The sequence below is a fragment of the Hyaloscypha bicolor genome, assembly GCF_002865645.1.
Source record: "Hyaloscypha bicolor E unplaced genomic scaffold K444scaffold_47, whole genome shotgun sequence".
Taxonomy (NCBI): Eukaryota; Fungi; Ascomycota; class Leotiomycetes; order Helotiales; family Hyaloscyphaceae; genus Hyaloscypha; species Hyaloscypha bicolor.
In genome coordinates, this window is record NW_020194549.1 from 108,755 (window position 1) to 128,530 (window position 19,776).

The window sequence follows — 19,776 nt, forward strand, 5'->3', positions numbered from 1 at the left end:
GCCACTGATCAATCACCACCTTTTGGACAGCCACGGCAATCCCCAAGCACTCCTCTCACAGACTCCCAAGCATCCAGAAGACGGAAGGCAATATGTACGGTTCATGAACAAGAAGAGGGACCGGCAATACTGGATGCTGCAAGGAGCCGAAACCCCTCAGGCGCAACCGCACTACATCATCACGCCCTTTGTTGAGCGCAATATGCTCAATTTGGTCCGTGCAACATCCACTCGACGATTCCCAGTTCTTGTTCAAGGACCGACATCTTCTGGTAAGACCAGTATGATCGAACACCTGGCAAAATTCAGCGGGAACAAATTCGTCAGAATCAACAATCATGAACACACCGATTTGCAGGAGTACCTTGGTACATACGTCTCTGGCTCTGACGGCCAGCTGAGCTTCCACGAAGGCCTTCTTGTTCAAGCTCTCCGCCAGGGACATTGGATTGTGCTTGACGAATTGAACTTGGCACCAACAGATGTTCTTGAGGCTTTGAATCGCCTTCTCGATGACAACCGTGAGCTTCTCATTCCAGAGACACAAGAAATCGTCCGTCCCCACGAGAACTTCATGTTGTTTGCAACACAGAATCCGCCTGGTCTGTATGGCGGTCGAAAGACGCTCTCTCGTGCCTTCCGAAATCGGTTCTTGGAGCTACACTTCGATGACATACCCGAGGAGGAACTTCACACAATCTTGCAGGAGCGAAGCCAGAAGGTGGCGCCTTCCGATTGCAAGAGAATTGTGGATGTGTACAAGGAGCTTTCGAGATTACGGCAAACAAACCGACTCTTTGAGCAGAAAGATAGTTTCGCTACACTAAGAGATCTGTTCCGGTGGGCACTCCGAGATGCCGACAATAGAGAGCAGCTTGCTGCAAATGGGTACATGCTCCTCGGCGAACGGGTCCGAAATCCGGAAGAGAGAATCGCAGTCAAAGCGATCATAGAGAGGGTTATGAAAGTCAAAATTGAACCCACTGTTTTGTACGATGCAAGCATATCTCCTGAGATCACAGCTTACAACACAACCTCGAATACACAAGGTGTTGTATGGACACAAGCAATGCGGAGATTATATATCCTTGTTGCACATGCTCTCCGCAACAAAGAACCGGTGTTGCTGGTTGGAGAGACTGGTTGTGGCAAGACGACTGTTTGTCAGATGTTGGCAGATGCATTCAAGAAGGAACTCCATATCGCCAATGCCCATCAGAACACAGAGACCGGCGATCTGATCGGTGCTCAACGGCCGGTTCGAAATCGAGCTGGGTTACTGGAGCAGTTGAGGCAGGACCTGATTGTGGCTCTGAGTTCTCTGGAAATCAACATACCCGATCAGAATGACCTCGATCCCTTACTCGCGACTTATCGATCTCTCCCATCCCAGACTATTGCCCAGATTTCTGATGAGCTGAGAGACAGAATTGCCAGCTGTCTCGTAAAATCGAAAGCTCTCTTCGAGTGGTCAGATGGAAGCCTCGTTCAAGCAATGAAGGAAGGTCAATTCTTCCTCCTTGACGAAATCTCCCTAGCAGACGACTCTGTACTCGAGCGACTGAACTCTGTCCTCGAGACACAGCGCACGATTCTCCTCGCCGAGAAAGGCGTTGATAACTCTTTCGTCCAAGCTGCAGATGGTTTCCAAATCTTTGCAACTATGAATCCAGGCGGTGACTATGGGAAACGAGAACTCTCGCCGGCACTGAGAAATCGCTTCACCGAAATCTGGGTTCCATCGTTATCTGAGCATGAAGATGTTTTCCAGATCGTGGAAGCTAAATTAGATTACGTGTTCAAGCAGTTTGCGGAGGCTATGGTCCATTTTGCGGAATGGTTTGGTCGGACCTACCGCTCTTCTGCTTCGACTTCAATCTCGGTAAGAGATGTGCTGGCTTGGGTTAAGTTTATGAATTCGTCGAACTCTCCCAACCCATACTTTGCCGTTCTCCATGGAGCTGCTATGGTTTATATCGACACCCTTGGTGCCAATCCTGCAGCACTGCTGGCGATCAATTCTGAAAGCATTCGAGAGGAAAGAGCAAAGTGTTTACAACAGCTAAGCGCACTTCTTGGGCACGAAATCCAACCAATCTACTTCAAGGCGATTGGGCTTGTCAACGACGACGATCTTCTCACCATAGGCGACTTCTCAATCCTGAAGCAGGCTGGCGCAAGTGCCGATCCTGGCTTTGCATTCGAAGCTCCAACTACGAAGCTGAATGCTATGAGAGTCATCCGGGCTCTCCAAGTCCAGAAACCTATCCTTATCGAAGGCAGTCCGGGCGTTGGGAAGACTACTCTGATCGCCGCACTTGCTCGTTCATGTAACAGACACCTCACTCGAATCAACCTTTCCGAGCAAACAGATCTCATGGATCTGTTTGGGTCTGACGTCCCAGTCGAGGGTGCAGAAGCAGGACACTTTGCCTGGCGAGATGCACCATTCCTCCAAGCGATGCAGAAGGGCGAATGGGTCTTGCTCGACGAGATGAATCTCGCCTCGCAATCTGTTCTGGAAGGTCTCAACGCCTGTCTGGATCATCGTGGCGAAGTCTACATTTCTGAACTCGACCAAACATTCAAGTGTCACCCCAATTTCGCCGTCTTTGCCGCCCAGAATCCGCATCACCAAGGCGGTGGCAGGAAGGGATTGCCAAGTTCTTTCGTCAACCGTTTTACTGTGGTGTATGCTGACGTGTTTAGGAACGATGATCTTCAACTAATTTGCAGGCACAACTTTCCCTCGATGTCTCTGGATTTGGTCAACACGATCATCAACTTTGTCTCTCAGCTGGAGCAAGAGGTTGTCCACAAGCATCGATTTGGTTCTCAGGGTGGACCTTGGGAATTCAACCTTCGTGACATTCTTCGCTGGCTTCAATTATTGACCTCCTCTGCACCGTTGCTTGCAGCTGCAACTCCCTCCGACTTTCTAAACCTGGTCTTCCGACAAAGGTTTAGAACATCAAGAGATCGTCAGGAAGTTGACAAGATCTTCGCATCAGCTTTGGGGTGCGGTTTTCCGTTCCGCCATTTCTTCCACAACACGAGTCCATCTACTTACCAAGTTGGACTCGCATATCTGCCACGAGATCCGCTCATTCAACCGTTGCCTTTTCCCGCAGTGGACTTTGCCAATCGTCTTCCAGAAATCGAGTCCATCATGATCTGTATCCAGCAGAATATCCCATGTATCTTGGTCGGGCCATCTGGCTGTGGGAAGACCACTATCCTTCAACACATAGCCGCCACTGCCGGAGAATCCCTCGTTGTATTCCCACTCAATGCGGATATTGATACCATGGACCTTGTTGGCGGCTTTGAACAAGTTGATCCTCAGAGAGCGGCAAGCGCCTTCCTCGACCAGCTCAATTCGTTCCTCAAGAACAAGGTCTTGACGTCTTTGCCGTCCGGCATTCCAGACGACGCAATTGCTTTGCTTGAGCTTTTGAAAGATAATAATGCTGCGTCTGGATCGTATTTCTCCCAGCTGGAGCCGCTTCTTCGTTCTCTGCAGACCAGAACATCCCTCTCAGAATTTGGCACCTTAGCAGACACCTGCCGACGATTTTCCGATATCCCAATGACTCTTGAGAATGCTCGATTCGAATGGGTTGATGGAGTTCTTGTCAAAGCCCTGGAGCAAGGCAAATGGCTCGTTCTCGATAATTCTAATCTATGCAGTGCTTCTGTGCTTGATCGATTAAACTCGCTGCTTGAGCCGAACGGCTTTCTCAGCATCAATGAGCACTGCGGGCCAAATGGCGAGCCGAAAGTTGTTCGACCACATCCTGATTTTAGGGTCTTCTTGACGATGGATCCGAGATTTGGGGAGTTGTCGAGAGCAATGAGAAATCGTGCAGTCGAGATTTTCGTTGAGCCATTGCCCGCTGAGGCCGTTCAACCTGCCGTGGCTCTTGCAACAAGACCCGAGGCAACTATGCAGAGATATCAGAATGTCCTCCAATCACTAGAGACATCCGGCGTGGTCCCTGGAGAATCGCCGCTGCTCCAGCAAGTGGCGTTGGACAACTTGTCCTGGTCAGATGTGACTGTGTTCTCGCGTTTCTCAACCGTTCTCGGGAGGTCGAGCCTTGCAGTCGACTACCCCAAGCTTTATTCCACTTATTCACAGATCTACAATTCCCCGCCATTTCAGAACTTCAGAGGAGCAGTTGGGGAAATGCTTGGCACACTTGCAAGTAAATCCAGTCTGGCACCAGCGGCCTTCAGAGACGCACAGGTTAGTGACCGTGCCGTCCCTCTTTTGGGAAAACAATGTACTGATAGCTTCAATAAAAAATCAGATCATCCATCCACTCCAAAACTCTCCTTTGGTTCCCTTGCTCTTACGGTCCAATAATTCGGAGAGAGTATTCTGGCTTGGCGCTGTGTTTGACCTCATGATTGAGAGCAGTGCTGCCCGTTGGGCTGAAATCGGTCAAAATGCCGAGATTGAGGCGTTGAAGCCGAGTCAGATGAACAGGTTGCAGAGATCACTGGTGCGATCGAGGGTTCCTGCTGTGACGAAGGACTCGACTGTCAACATTTCCAATTTCCTGAGGCATACTCTTGAGGCTCTGGAGAGCTACCTTCAAAGCCACACTAATGCAAACTCGGACTGGGAGACCAAAAGTAAAGCTCTCAAGTCTCTCCTTCGATACTGGTGGGATACCTTCAATCTAGCCACTTCGACGCATTTCGAAGAAGCGACTTTCCAAGCCCACCTCACCATCGGAACCGACCTGCTCTCTCAACTTTCTGTCCAGTTACCGACCGGGGATGAACAGATGCAGATAATATCCACCTTCCAAGCCAGTCTTCAAAATAACTTCTCGTCCAGCTTCAAGCTCACCACTGGTCTCAGCATGGAGATCCTCTGGAAATATCTCCGGCCTACAGTCATCTCGAAACGCCAAGTCTTGGACACGGTGCTGCAGATGGAGCAACTTGCAGCCCGCTTTGATGCTCTAAGGTGGAAGACTTCGATCTCTGTCGTTGAGTTGGGGAACATCATGGCTTCGCTCATCAAAGCCTATCAAAGCATCCTCACTTCTGATGGTGATGGCGCTACTCTTGTGCAGATCCTTGCTACCGAGATGGAGAAGTTGGAAACGAGTGTAGGAAGCGAGGAAGGGGGAGTCATGCCATTCTTCGCCGCTCAATTTGAGGCACTGAGACAATTCAAAACACTCGAACTCATGACCTCTGATCGAGGAAATGAGCACACAGTGGATATTGAGACAGCAGTCCTTGCGAATCAGCCGACAGCTCTCGGCATGCATCTCGGCAGTTCGACACAGACCTCACGCTTACTACAGACTGTCAACTATATCTGTGGCGTAGGCGAGGGGCTTCAACCTGTCACAGCTGCTTTCTCGTCTTCGATGCTTGCGAGGTTGAACCAAATCGCGGAGGTCGACTTGAAATCACTCAAGCTTCTGGAGGCCGAGCTCCCGATTATGGGACAGAAGGCCACTCTTTCAAGTGCCACTTTGTGTAAAGACCAGGTCTTGGTGCTGAACGATATTCTTTTGGGACTCATACCAAGGGTCATTTCTCTGCATGGGGAAGATATTGGTGTTCTATTCCAACACTGGTGCCAGCAACTCTCAAATGCAGATTCCGAATCGATTGAGGATGTTGCGATCAGGATGTCAGCCATCAAATTCCCAATTACGAGCCACTTGGCCGAAGACATCCCCCTTCAATTAAATGATGTCCTCAATGTCAATTTCGGTCCGGCTTTCAACTCGCTCGTCATGGCAAAACTACAGCCGGCTACCAATATGGGATTTGTAGCTATGGCTTGGTCATCCTTCGCTTTGGGTTGTATCAAGCTATATGTTCCAGATCGCGCTTTCGATCCGGACAAGAGGCAGCGCTTAGAGCGTCAAAGGCATTCACAAGTACGTTCGGACTTGCAGAAGAAACTTAAAGCACTTCGGCAATTTGAGCGACTGTTCTCAGGGCAGGAATCCAACCTTCGCTGTCAACTTCTGGAAGCCGAGATAACCGAACTTGGAGAACCACCCGAAGTGTTGCAAGAGATATATCGCCCAGAGATCTCCGAAATGGATCAGCTTCAGGGAGAGTTCAGCAACTTGTTAAAGACAGTTCTGGGTTCGGACATCCAGACGATGCTCGCTGACTATTTTGACAACGGAAATCCCCACTCTGAGGACTCGTTGCAGCAGATTCGCCTCATGCAATCGAACGTTAAGCAAATTATCCGCCGCCTCTCCGAGAGGTTCCGTGCTTATAATGACTTGACTGCCCCGGTCATCAGCATGCTTCGATGTCTACAGATTGGTCTGTCAATGGCAACGGAGGCTGTGAACCATCAGGTTGCAAGTGAGATGCAGGACAAGCTTACCTACACCAAGCTGACGCCTTTCATGGGTGGTCGTCCGCGTTCTGCCAACGTCGAAATTCATCAAGCTCAACTGATAGAATATCTGGAGATTTTGGCAACAACTGCTGCAATTGAGAATCTCTCTTCGTTCGATTCGAACCTCAGACACTTGCTTCTTAAGACTGTTCATGATTTCTATGATCAATATGCCAAGAAGCTGGAGTCTGATCGAGTTGAGGCCGAATCAAAGTCCGGGCTTTATCGATTTAGAGGAAGTGCGGAGGATGAAGATGAAGACGATCAAGAGGAGTTCAACGAGTTGTTCCCGTCTTATGAGGATGTGTCGGATAAAGTTGCTGGAGTAAATTCTTCAAATTCAGTTCGGGAGACGGCAATTGAAGTTGCCAGAATACATGCTAATATCTTTCTGGACAATACTGCACCTTCAGAAAGTATTCATGGTCTCATTCGATACATCTCCAAGCAAATCGGCTGTCTTCATGTTGGAAGGCCAACAGCTGAACAACAAAACTTCACGGGCACTTTCCTTCCTGGAACTCTCCTGGTGCTGAATGATCAAATCGAAGCCCTGAGCCCAAATTCAGTGGTCCCGGAATCATACAACTTCTACACCGATGCCAACCTTCTGGAAACCCGAAAACTCGTCAACCTTGTGCACCAAATTCAGGCACGCTTTCGGGAACTCCAAGCTGTTGATGAGATCGCGCATATGCAACCTCTCGCTGACATCCTTCTCTCATGCAAAGAACTGTTACAATTCCGCCACACCGAACCACTTGCCAAGATCATCACGAAGGTCGAAAAAGTACACGGCTTCATGCACGGATGGCAATTTGGTGGTTGGGCAAGTCGTGCAAACTCGGCTCTTACGCTGTACGACAACATTACGTCGACGATCGTCAACTGGCGAAGACTGGAATTATCAACCTGGGCAAAGCTTTTCGATATGGAGGCCAAGACATGCGATGATGATGCGAGGTCTTGGTGGTTCGTGGCGTATCAAGTCGTTGTTGCTGCGCCACTGCAGATGTCGGAGTCCGAGGACGAGCTGCGATCGTATGCCCAGAAGCTGCTTAAGGATCTTGAGGCTTACTTCTCGACTGCTATCATGGGACAATTTGTGCAAAGAGTTCAGCTATTGAAGCAATTGCAGAAACACCTTGGGCTTGTGGTCATTGATTTCCCGGCGATGTCAATCGTTCATGCGGCGCTGACGAATTTCATATCGCTGTACTCTCGGTATGAGAAGTCAGTCCTAGAGAGTCTCAAGAAAGGAAGAATTCCGCTCGAGAAGGCTATGCGCGATGTTCTGCTCCTTGCAAGCTGGAAAGATACCAATATCGTGGCTTTGAGAGACAGCGCTAAGAGATCTCATCACAAGCTTTTCAAAGTCGTGCGGAAGTTCAGAGCTCTTCTTAGTCAGCCTATGGAGCCAATTCTCAAGCAAGGACTCCCAGCCGAAGCTGCATCAGAGGCAAGCCAGCCAAGTTACGATCCTCCGTTCCAATTTCCGACAGTTGATCAATCTGCTCTTACTCACTGCGCCTCTTCGGTACCCAACTGGCCCCAAAAGAGTAAGCGATTCATCAATGTCTCGAAGACGGTCAGCATGATGGCAGACGCAAGCCAGATCCCCAGGTTTGCTATCGAAGGCTCAACGTACCTTGACTCCTTCCTCGCAAACATAATCACCTCTATCACCGAGCTACAGAAAGCAACACCTTCGACACTGACAGAAGACAACAAAGAGGCTGTCAAGCATCTCAAATCAAGAAAGCGAAAGCTCTTTGCCGATACCCTGAAAGAGCTTCGCCAAATGGGAATCAAGTACAACCTCGGCGTCGACGCGCTAGCGAAACAAGGTAGTTTGTCAATTGTCCTTGCCAATACTGGCGTCCTCGATGATGTGGGAGTACAAGGAACCGAATATTACTTCCACAAGGCGATTGATCTTGCACCGAGAGCTAGAGAGGCTGCGAGACAGCATTCTGAAGATTTGAGCAGTGCCGAGGTTGCGAGAAGTACCGGCTTCCTCGAGGGTTTGCTGCAGGTTCTGGTGGCGCAGCACGATTCTTTGTCGAGTGTTGTGGTTGAGATGGAGAAGCTTCAAGCTGCGGTCAAGATGGCTGAGGGTCTGTGGGCTCCTGGTGTCTACGGGATCAAGAACTCCAAAGTAGCATCAAATCATGGCATGTTATTGCGATGGCTGCCTAATATCCTGATCGTTGGCATGGATCTGATCAAGATACATGCCAAGCTCAGCAAGGCTGATGCTCAAACTTTGCTGGATGCTGTTTCGGGGTATTACAGTCAGTTCTCGAATTTCGCCAGACAATTCGATGCACTCGCAACCTTACCCATCGATATTACTTCGACGCAACGAAGTAGCCTAGATGAAGCGATCGAGATTACCTTGCACAAGCTCAACTTGGACATCAAACAGATGGCCGACAACCGTCCCGATTTGGCTTTCATTTTGAATCAAATCTCACCATGGGCTGAAGTCATCTCAACCCCCAAGTCCTCTCAAGATTCACAACAAACCATTGCAGAGCTGGATCAAAAGCTTTCCGTGGTCTGCGATTCAGTCCTTGTTGCCATCGAGAAGCACAGGAAAACCATCTCCGAGCTCTCAACATCGTCAGAGGATCCAGGCTGGCTTGTCAAGAACGACAATTGTCTCGTCAATGCTATTAACACTCTCCATTGTGAAAATATCGCGCAGCATATTGAGCAAGCGTTTAAAATTCTCCGAACCATTGACCTCGAAGACCCCAGCACAAGCAAGACAGCTTCCGCAATATTCGCTGTTGCTCTCCCAATCCTCCAACAGTACTTCAACATCCTTCAGCAAACAGTGACTCGTTACGGACATCTCCACCGAGCAACCTGCAAAACATCTTACATCCTCGCCAAGACCTTCACACAGATCGCAACTCAAGGATTTTGCACCCCATCCGAGAAATCTGATGCGCAAGATGGAGAGACAGAGAAGCTGGAAGGTGGTACAGGACTTGGTGGCGGTGAAGGAGTAGAAGATATCAGCAAGGACATCCAAGATGATGAGGATCTGGACGAGCTTGCGCAGGAGCCTAACACTGGCGAGAAAGGGGATATTGAAGATGAGCAAGATGCTGTCGATATGGCTGATGGAGATATGGAGGGCGAGATGGGAGAGGGCGAAGAAAAGGAGGATGATGAAGACAGCTCCGGAGACGAGAGTGGTGATGAAATGGACGAAGAGGCTGGCGATGTAGATGATTTGGATCCCACGGCTGTGGACGAGAAGATGTGGGATGGTGATGGGGAAAAAGCTGATAAGGATCAAGAGGGTGATGAGTCGAAAGGGACGCAGAGCAATAATGAGCAGGTTGCTGCGCAGGAGGGTAATAAGGAGATGGCAGAGGGTGATGAAGGTGAAGACGAGGAGATGGGGGGCGCAGAGCAAGGAGAGGAGGTGAATCAGGATGAGATTGAGAAGCATGATCCGCATGCGCAGGAAGGCGAGGCGCTTGATTTGCCTGAGGATATGGAGCTGGATGGAAATGAGGAAGAGGGGAGTGCTGCGAGCGACGATGGCATGAAAGATCTTTCTGATGTTGAGCAAGATGATACGGAAGGCGAGGAGATGGCGAATGATCGCAATGAGGAATCGGATGCTGAGAATATGGATGCGCATGAAGATCAAGACATCGGTTCGGATATGGATGTTGTTGACCTTGACCAGGAGCACGAAGGCGAAGGCGAACAAACCGAGGAAGCTGGCGAGAAGGCCGAGGACGAATCAGAACAGCCAGATCCTGAAAATCAAGAATGCTTGCTTCACGACAGAAACAGCGATGCCAATGCTGATGAAGACAACGCAGTCCCGAGCGATGTCCAAGGAGCCGGCGAAGATCAAGACGAAAACTCCAAAGACGAAAAGCCTGAATCAGCCAGCAAGGCTCAGCGTGAAGATGGTGGGAAGGGTGGCGATTCATCCGAACAGAAGGATGCCGCTGCTGAAGATGGCGAGAAAGGGCGACAAGCAAACGGCGATGCACCCCAAGATGCAGGTAGTGAAACTCAAGATGCCAGCGCTGCTCAACCATTCAAGAAACTCGGCGATGCTCTAGAGAGCTGGCATCGACAGCAGACGAAGATTCGTGATCCCGCTGAACAGAAGGAGCAAGGCCAAGATCAGAACCCCGACTTGAACGCTGAGGCTTCGGAGTTCCAGCACTTGCAGGATGAAGATGCTGAAGCCGATACTCAGGCTATAGGTACTGCCACTGAGGAACAGGCCCACGCACTTGATGAGTCGATGGCTGTCGATTCTGACAGCAAGGACTTGCCAGATCAATTTCAGCCTGATGAAGCAGAGACGGAGAATATTGAGCACGACGATATCATGGATCTGGAAGACCCTTCGACGCCTAACGAGCAAGAGCAGTCTGACGCATATGAGGGCAGAGCTGGTGCGATAATCAAGCAGGCCAAAGAGAAGCGCGAGGAGGGGATCGACGACTCTCATGCATTTGTCGGTGAACATCTTGAACCAGATGTCGAGGAAGTTGACAATCAGCTTGAAAGCACCCATCTTGATACCTCCAACGCCCTTGACCTTCGATCCGCCTCAGAATCTCGCCAACAATGGACTCATTACGAATCTCTTACCCGTGACCTCTCCCTCTCCTTGACCGAACAGCTTCGACTGATTCTGGCACCCACCTTGGCAACGAAGATGCGTGGAGATTTCCGTACAGGGAAACGCCTCAACATCAAGCGCATCATACCTTACATCGCCTCTCAGTACAAGCGCGACAAGATCTGGATGCGGCGTAGTGTTCCTTCAAAGCGGAGCTATCAAATTATGCTCGCCGTTGATGACAGTAAAAGCATGGGCGAAAGCGGTTCCGGCTCCCTCGCATTCGAAACCCTCGTCATGGTCTCGAAGTCTCTGAGCATGCTGGAGGTTGGCGAAATCTGTGTCGTCGGCTTCGGCGAAAATGTCAACGTTGCACATGACTTTGACACACCATTCAGCTCTGATGCAGGCCCGAAGGTATTCCAGCACTTCGCCTTCGAGCAAAAAAGAACAGATGTCACCAAGTTGGTGAGCGAGAGTATCGGGCTCTTCCGCACAGCAAGAGCGAAGGCAAATGGGAGTCCAGCAGACCTCTGGCAAATGGAACTCATCATCTCGGACGGGGTGTGTGATTCCTCCGAGCATGAACCGATTCGCCGCCTCCTTCGCGAAGCATTAGAGGAGAGAATCATGGTGGTGTTCGTCATCGTAGATGATGTGCGAAATAAGAAGAAAGGAGAGAGCGTCATGGATTTGAAGGAGGCGAAGTTCGTGAAGAACGAAGAGACGGGACGCTCGGATGTCAGGATTGAGAGGTATCTGGATACGTTCCCGTTCCAGTATTATTTGATTGTTAGTGATGTTAAGGAGTTGCCAGGCGTCTTGGCGACGTTACTGAGGCAGTGGTTTGCGGAAGTGGTGGATTCTTCGAGTTAGATTGATTGGGTGGAGTTTGAAGGATTGATTGATTTGTACAGCATTGTGAGGCGTTTGTTTAGATAGAGCAATCAAAAGTACGTTTGAAGTTCAGCCTTCTCCTTTGGATGGCATTTCTTCTCGATTCTCGTACGTCTGATGTTTGCCGAAGCCCCCTAATAAGTTGAGAATTTGGTGGATTCTCGCTCTGAGTTCATCACGAATGTGGGCTGGAAGTCCACAACCCATCAATCTATTCTTTATCCTAGGCAACATCGATTCGTGAAGTCGGCTCGAGTAACAGTTCAGCAATCACTCTCTGCAGATGCTGTGAATGCTGCTTGCTTCCATAGAAAAGGAGCCTGTTCAAAGACGCTTTGTCAAGGCGATCATTTCCCATCTAGCAAATACACCCCACTGTGGCGGAGGGTAACACAGTGAAGAAAGCTAAAGACAGTTCATGCTGCTCAAACCGTTCACTTTCGTTAGGTCCTCAAGGGAACTTGGGGCAGCGTCTTGGAATTCACAGCTAAGTTATTAAGATATCCGTTGCAGACTTCTAAGTGAATACGTTTCCCCGCCTTCTTCGATTTTTGTTGTGCGATTTCGGCTCTCTCCTTTCCTCCTTTCGATTTTTCTTGATCTTCAGATACCAACCTTGGATCGCGTCTCGCTCCGCTTCCACTTTCCGTCCTCAAACCACGTCGACCATCCGCCGCGATGTCGATCAGAGGTATGAGCTCTAGTGAGGAGACAGAGACTCCTGAGACCATAGTCTTGAATATAGGAGGAGTACAGCGAGTCTATTCATCCATTGATTCCGGTATCTCGTTTGGTTCGGTCCAAAACACCATATACAAAGAACCAGCCGTCCCAAGCAGAACCCACCAACGAGCCCGTCACCAACCAATTCTTGAAGAGATTGAACTTCAGTCTTATCCTCGTCAAGATGGCTTTCAATCTATTCCACTGACCGGTTTTCCTGGTACTTCTCTGGTCCGACCGTCTGCAGTTGCGTTACCTCCGCCTCGCATTGAAAAAATACCATTCACCGTCGCTCCGAACTCGGCAACAGCGAGCATGTCCAGGGAGTCAGCTGAAGAGACCAGTCCAAGTTCTACTGCTCCTTCTGCCACCTGGTCTGCTGTTAGGGATCCAGTTGCACTCATGGGACCTACTCAGTATCGTGGATTGGCGAGGGTGGAAACCAATGGCAAAATCGTTGGCCTTCCTCCCAAAGTGCTTCATGCCATATTTGATGTCCTCGATCCGTGCACTGCCACCTGTAAGTAACTCTTGAACCCCACTTGCCACGGCTGGCCTAAAACATCGAACAATCTCTTAGAATAAGAAGAGTGGCACGTAGAATATTGTTGAGAAGACCTTGCTAACACATATCAGGTCTTGGTTTGACCTGCCGAAAACTTTACCAGTTCTCCAAATTCAAATACCCTGAACGCATCTCCCTCTACAAACTCAGCCCACTTGTCAAATGCGACGGTAAAGAAACCCGTTTCAACCTGGGTGATCTGTTGGAAGATTGGGTTGGCCCGCTTTACCGTCGCCGTGTCTGGTCGCTCAACTCGATCCAACGAAAGCATTACCAACTCCCTCCACAATTCCTGATCCGATCCATCTACGGCTCTTTTCCCGGCGATCCAGAAGAACTTACCCTTGCCAAGCGCTATCTTGAGTACTACTCTTCCCGACGACAGGTTGGCAGCAAGACGTGGTACATCCTTCCGAACCCTTACAACAAGGCAGCCGGGTACTGGTGGATTCAGGCCAAGGAGTGTATCATGAAGGACGCCAAGGATTTCCGTGGAAGAGCGATCTGGGATTGGAACGCTTGGATGAGTTTCTGGATGCCGTCGGAGGTATTTTTAAACATCGGCTACATGGACAAATTGAAAGTTCTGCAATGGTTCGAGGAGATGGTCTGGTTGCATGGCATGCAGATCTTGCCTGGTGGCTCGCCGTTGCAAGAGCCGTCGGTAATGGACAAGCTGTGGTGGTTTGGAAAGAGACATATGCGCTGGGTTACGTGGTGGGTTGGCTCATTGCCTCCAAGACAACCATTTCCCCGTCCCGAACGTGAGCATTTCAGATTCCGAAGACAATTTTCGCTTCGATCTGACTCGTTCCCATTGTCGGTTAGATATAGATAAGGGGTGCTCTTCTTTGCAACCATGGCAGAGGGGTTATTTTAAATAGTATGTTGTGGATATGCTAGGTCAGCCTCATGGATTTCTCATTTAGGGAGTTGGCTGGGGTAGTTTCTTCGTCGTCTGCTCTGCTCTTTTCTACGCAGATCAATGGTCCGCCTATACAACAGCTTAATTCTAATGATTTTCGCGCTTTGAATTTCTCATTCTTCGTAGCTCTCAATCCCCTAGTCGTTGCCCACGTTTCCACGGTTCGAATGTTCAACTACCCAATGAAGCTTTTGGATCTCGCAGACGCAGTGAATGTAGACGTTTGAAAATGGAAGCTTGGAACATGGAGTTCTAACGCAAGTTCTGGATGATCAAAGCAGCTCTAAATTCTTAGTCCTGATTGTCCATGGTAGAGTTGTACATTTATAAGATGAGAAAAGCTCGAAATCACAAATTTCGGATGAAGGCGTAGTATCCTTCGGGTGCTTCAAAGTTTTGTCCCTGCCAGAGCATTGAAGAAATAATTCAGCCTCCAGGAAGAAAAATCAAGGATGGAACGTTCTATTCTGGTGGTTACGAGCTTCACGGGGCCCAGTTCGAACTTACTGGTTTAAATTGTTATATCTCTGCGCCCAACCTTCCGATGCCCGACTCAGTTGAAATGTGGAATCCTTTGCACGATAAAGTACATTTCGTGCAAATTTCGGGAGGGTTGGAAGGATTACGAGTTAAGGTTAAGTCGTCTGGCTTACTTACTCGACTTTGGCAACTTCTGGTACGTAATTTATAGGCTCCTTGGCGTATTCGTCAACTTAATAATCTTTCTCCGGCCTTTTCGGTAAGAATCTGAACTGCTTACTTCCTTGAGCATATGTCCTATATCTATGTGGGAATCTGGACTTACGATTTTGGCAACTGAGTTAATTGGTTGTGGGAATAAATGATTCCTGCCGAGTTGAGAGTAAAGGGTGTTCATTCTGGCTCCACGCCTCCCAACTTGAAATCCGAGGCTCAGGAGAGATGGAAGAACACGCGGGGTGCTTTATTGAAACCCGGGTGTTGATCATGCAAGGTGAGGAGACTTTCGGAAATATCATTGTTCCAGTCTGGCCCAGAACGTCAAAGGTCGACGAATGAAGATATAAAGACGCATTTCAAATCCGAACTGGAAATTGTCGTGAGAGTTCAAAGGAGGTAAACTTGCAGGGAAATCGGGATATTCTCTATTTTCGTTGAGATAAGGAGTCTCATGGGTCCTACACTTGAGGACCACCATCAACACTTCACAGCTTTAAAGTAATCACAGGAACAAGCAAAAGCAAAAGGATCATAATTCCACAGGAAATTATATATGCCGATATAATTTTGAGAAGGAAATAAAGTAAATGCACGAAGGTGTGTGTGTCTGCCTCGCGACTGACAAGCGAATAATTAAAATCAATCCGAATCAACCCACACCTTTGCCCCTCAACTATAAAGACAACAACCACATACTCTACCACTCCCTATCACAGACCTCACTCGAAGTGTACTGCCTGTGAAGTCTAGTAGACGTCCTGAAACCAGGAGCATCACCAACGCTGTGCTTGGCTCCCAGTCAGTGAACTTGCGGCGAAATCAGCAAGGTTTTCCCCCATCGCAAAGGTTGTGGTGTTTTTTCTCATCGTGGTGTTTTTTTCCTGCGCCACGTGGGTACTTATCATGCTAAAGGAACGGAATTAGCTGAGCTCATTGACAATTCATTGCTGGAGCTAAAGGAGAGACAGAAAGATGAAAATCTGTCTCAAGCACTTACGGAATGGTCATGTCCGTCCTTTCCTCGGTGGTCATTATCGTGGTCGTGCTAAAATGAAGGAATTAGCAAAAATGAAGGCAAAACTTGGACGGATCTGCACTGGGGGTAGAAGAGGGCGGGAAGCTTCAGTCCTCGGGTACGTACGGAATGGTCGCCCATGTTTCCTCCATCGTGGTGGCCATTGTCGTGTGGGTTTTTATCAACGCCAGTTGGGGTATCAGCTGGAGCGGCCAATGTAAAGGACGCAAAGGCAGCGCTGAGGATCAATACAACTTGCTGTGAACAATTAGTTCAAGGAGCTCACTGGAAAAGGGTAAGAAGTACTAACTGAAAGCTTCATGTTAATGGCAATTTTCTGGGAAGTGCTAAGGTGTTTGTTGATTGAAAGATTGATCTGAATAGAAGTAAAGAGATGCTGTTGATACTAATGCTGGGTTGGGGCCCTCTTGGGTGGGAAGTTGTAGTCTTCTTATCGAAATTTGAGAAAACTACAAAATCTCTATAATCTTGCACTGGTCTAGATTTACTAGTCTTACAAGCAATATCAATCGAATCATCTCATGCCATTTAGGTATATTAGTATATCAAATAATTTAATTAATTATAATTATAAGCCGGTAATTAAATTAAATTATATTTAATTATTTAATTACAAAGTATTAATATAAGGTTTTGCTTTAGTTTTATTTAAATACTATTTTATTATAATAGACTTTATATTTAATATTTCTCTTTTACTTGCTTTAATTACTTTTAATATTATAATAATATAAATAATAAAACTATATATAATATATATAAATTTTTTTTTAATAAAAAGTTCTATTAATATTAAATTATATAATTTAAAGGCTAATAGTAATTTTAATAATAATAATAAAATATAGGTTTAATTATATATATATATATATATCTCGTATATTATTAATAATATAATTTTAATTATATAAAATACGAAAATTTTTATTAGGCTTTTATAAGAAATTATATCTATTATATTTCTTATAATAAAGATATAAATAAGTTAAAAATATATATTTAATTATATAATGCAATCCTATAATATATTTAATATTATTTATATTAATTCGTATTATAATAATTTTTATATTTGTAATTATTTTGGATAGAACTAAATATAGCAAAAATATTATACTATTTCGCAGATAAAGGCATAAATTTCGAGCTATATACAGCCCCGGTACTTATTATGAAATAAAGTTAATAAATACTTGTATAAATATCGAAAATGAATACGTGATTCCGGTTGACATTAACTTCCTTTATTCTTCGAAGCACCCTGCAGGCAAAAGCTAGGGTGTTACGTAAATAAAACTCAGGCAAATAAGCTTAACCAGTACTCTAGTTTGTATTACGATAAGGTTTACGGTTTGTTGTAAGATCTCAATTGCCAGCCGCGAAAATGCACCCTGGGTAATATAATGAACGCGTAATCCCAAAAGTACCTCTTTCAGCCATGAACCTTATAAATTGTCAGAAGGTGGTGCGGGGCGATTAAATATGTAAGCCAACACCAATGGCGATCACTTGGTCTTAATGGGAATTAATTTATGATCCTCATTGTTCAAAGCTTATATGTACAACACGGATCTGACGGAAAAGTTGCAAGGAGTAATGAGATCCCACTAATGCAATGAACCTTGGAGAGCTGAAAGCTTGAATCACGCCATGCATTGCCACCTAGGACCACTCGAGATTTTAGTCTTGCGAGAGTAGTCCCGGCTGGCGAGACTTGCAAACATGAATAATAAAGGAGGGACGTGGCCTGGAGATGCCAAGATTCGCTTCCTTTACCTCGGGAATTCCAAGCCTAGTAAAGCTAATATGGGCTATAAGCTCACATTACATAGCCCCACTCAAGCATTTTCTAGTCGTTTTTAACTAGTCTGTCAAAAAATAATCAAGGTAATTAATAATAATTTCATTATTGCAGTACGATCTCGCAATTGAGTATAGTGCAATTGCTTTACTTAATTAGGCTATATATACTTATATTTTAAAGCTTTTATACTTTATTTATATTCTTTTCTAGTTAGCTTTAATTAATAATTTCACTCTAAATACAACTCTTTACTTTGCCCGGTTTATATATATTATTAATTATTATACTAATAATTATTATTATACTAAATATTATTATTTCTAATAATTATATAATATATATATATATATAAAATTATAAAACTAAATTCTTTTAAAAAATAAATATTAGTATAGCTATTTCTTTAGGAATTATATATATAGTTATATAACTTTACATCTTATAAGTAATTCGACTAGTAAACTAGACCCTATTAGGCTTAATAGATTTAGGAATTATATATTAATATTATAATACTATATTCTCTACTTCTAAATAATAACTTTATTAACTTAATATAACTAGTATTTCTATACCTATATAATAGTACTATATATTACTAGTAAACTAAAAGTAAATTTAGTTATTTAATTTTAATTTTAATTCTTAATTTTTAGCTTTTAAAATATATAATTTTTTTTTAAAAAAAATTCTTATTAAATAATTAAATATTAATAAAAACTTTTAATAAAGAAAATTATTTATTAATTATTATATTTATTATAATATTAAAAGTAAATAAAGTAAAATATTTTAGGTAATTTTTTTATAAGAAATTTAAAGCTAAATTAAAACTTATATATATAAATAAATAAAAAATATAATAATTTAATTTATTATAATAAAAGTAATATTTAATTAAAATTAATAAAAACTTTATTTCTATATTATATTATATTATTTTTATAAATATATTTTAATTAGTAGTTAATATTTATAATTAATTAAATTAATTAATATATTATTTTTAAACAAAGTACTTAATTATAAATATTAAAAAATATAAGAAAATATAATAATAAATATTTTAATTTAATAAAGCTATAAAAACTATAATATAAATATTATATTATTTTAAAAAATTATAATTATAATTATAATATACTAAATAAAAATATATATAAGAAATAGTTTTATTATATAAATAAATAAAAATATTTATTAATTATTTTATTATATAAAAAATATAATATATATTATATAAGTTATATATATAATATATTTAAAAATAATTATTACTTAAAATATTAGCTAATTAAATATTTATAACTTTTTTAATTTAAGTTTATTATATTATATTTCTTTAATTAAAGCTTTAATTATATTTATATTCAAAATAATAAATAGTAACTATTAATTAAAACAAAACTAATTTAAATAGCTTCTTAAAACTTTATTTAAAAGTATATTTTACTAAATTATAAGGCTATTCTCTAGATTCTAATATATCTTTTACTTTATTATTATACAAAAAATATTTTTAGTTACTTTATTTATATTTTACTTTTATAGAATAATATATATTAAAGTCTTATTACCTTCTGAATTCCGGGCAAACCCTTATTAAGTCGAATTCCGCAATGAGATAACGAGATATAATATACTAAATTTTGGTAGTATATATGCTATAGAATAGTAATTCGTACCCCGAAAGTCGCTATAAGGACCTTAAAGAAATCGCGATTAACATATTAACTGGCTTAATGCAGCAGGTGGATAGGGTAGATCAAATTCTATAATGCAAGAACAGGGTATATCAAATTTTAGGCCCCGACCGATGCTACCCAGCCATCCTGTCTGATGACAGCAGCCATAGCGCCCGGGGTCGGGCCGAGAGCAGGGCGAGGGAAAGGTAAAGCGGAAGAAGGTGCCGAAAACGGGGAAGGGCTGCAGAACAAAAGGGGAACATCTTCTCTTTGCTTTGCAAATCAAATTGCAATCCGCCTTTGATCTTCACCTCGTACGAGGTTCAATGTCGGAGACTCGCAAAGACTGGCCGAAAGCAGGGTGGGATCCGATAGATTGATAACTGATCGATAGATAATCGCGCTAATTAGTCCACAAGCAGTAATAATAGAT

The 19,776-nt window shown here is 44.5% G+C and overlaps 4 protein-coding genes across 4 annotated transcripts; 3 read left to right on the forward strand and 1 right to left on the reverse strand.

Moving 5' to 3' along the window:
- Positions 1 to 133: 133 nt before the first annotated feature.
- On the forward strand, positions 134 to 8,651 carry K444DRAFT_476688 (P-loop containing nucleoside triphosphate hydrolase protein; the record flags this gene model as incomplete). Its single annotated transcript, XM_024872942.1, has 2 exons — positions 134 to 4,249; positions 4,314 to 8,651. Coding segments are annotated over 2 exons (8,454 nt in total), but the record flags the coding sequence as incomplete, so codon positions are not given.
- Positions 8,652 to 11,261: 2,610 nt separating this feature from the next.
- Positions 11,262 to 11,885, forward strand: K444DRAFT_521936 (uncharacterized protein; the record flags this gene model as incomplete). Its single annotated transcript, XM_024874163.1, has 1 exon — positions 11,262 to 11,885. One exon carries the CDS (start codon positions 11,262 to 11,264, stop codon positions 11,883 to 11,885), a length of 624 nt encoding a protein of 207 aa, XP_024740772.1.
- A 967-nt stretch (positions 11,886 to 12,852) lies between these two features.
- Positions 12,853 to 14,220, forward strand: K444DRAFT_315670 (uncharacterized protein). Its single transcript, XM_024871842.1, has 2 exons — positions 12,853 to 13,149; positions 13,266 to 14,220. Exons 1-2 carry the CDS (start codon positions 12,945 to 12,947, stop codon positions 14,030 to 14,032), a joined length of 972 nt encoding a protein of 323 aa, XP_024740773.1. The 5' UTR covers positions 12,853 to 12,944; the 3' UTR covers positions 14,033 to 14,220.
- Positions 14,221 to 15,113: 893 nt separating this feature from the next.
- On the reverse strand, positions 15,114 to 16,179 carry K444DRAFT_714752 (uncharacterized protein; the record flags this gene model as incomplete). Its single annotated transcript, XM_024888333.1, has 5 exons — positions 16,144 to 16,179; positions 15,960 to 16,091; positions 15,816 to 15,863; positions 15,537 to 15,625; positions 15,114 to 15,309 (listed from the first exon to the last, which is right to left on the reverse strand). The coding sequence occupies exons 1-5, from the start codon at positions 16,153 to 16,155 to the stop codon at positions 15,114 to 15,116; spliced, it is 477 nt and encodes a 158-aa protein (XP_024740774.1). The 5' UTR covers positions 16,156 to 16,179.
- Positions 16,180 to 19,776: the final 3,597 nt, after the last annotated feature.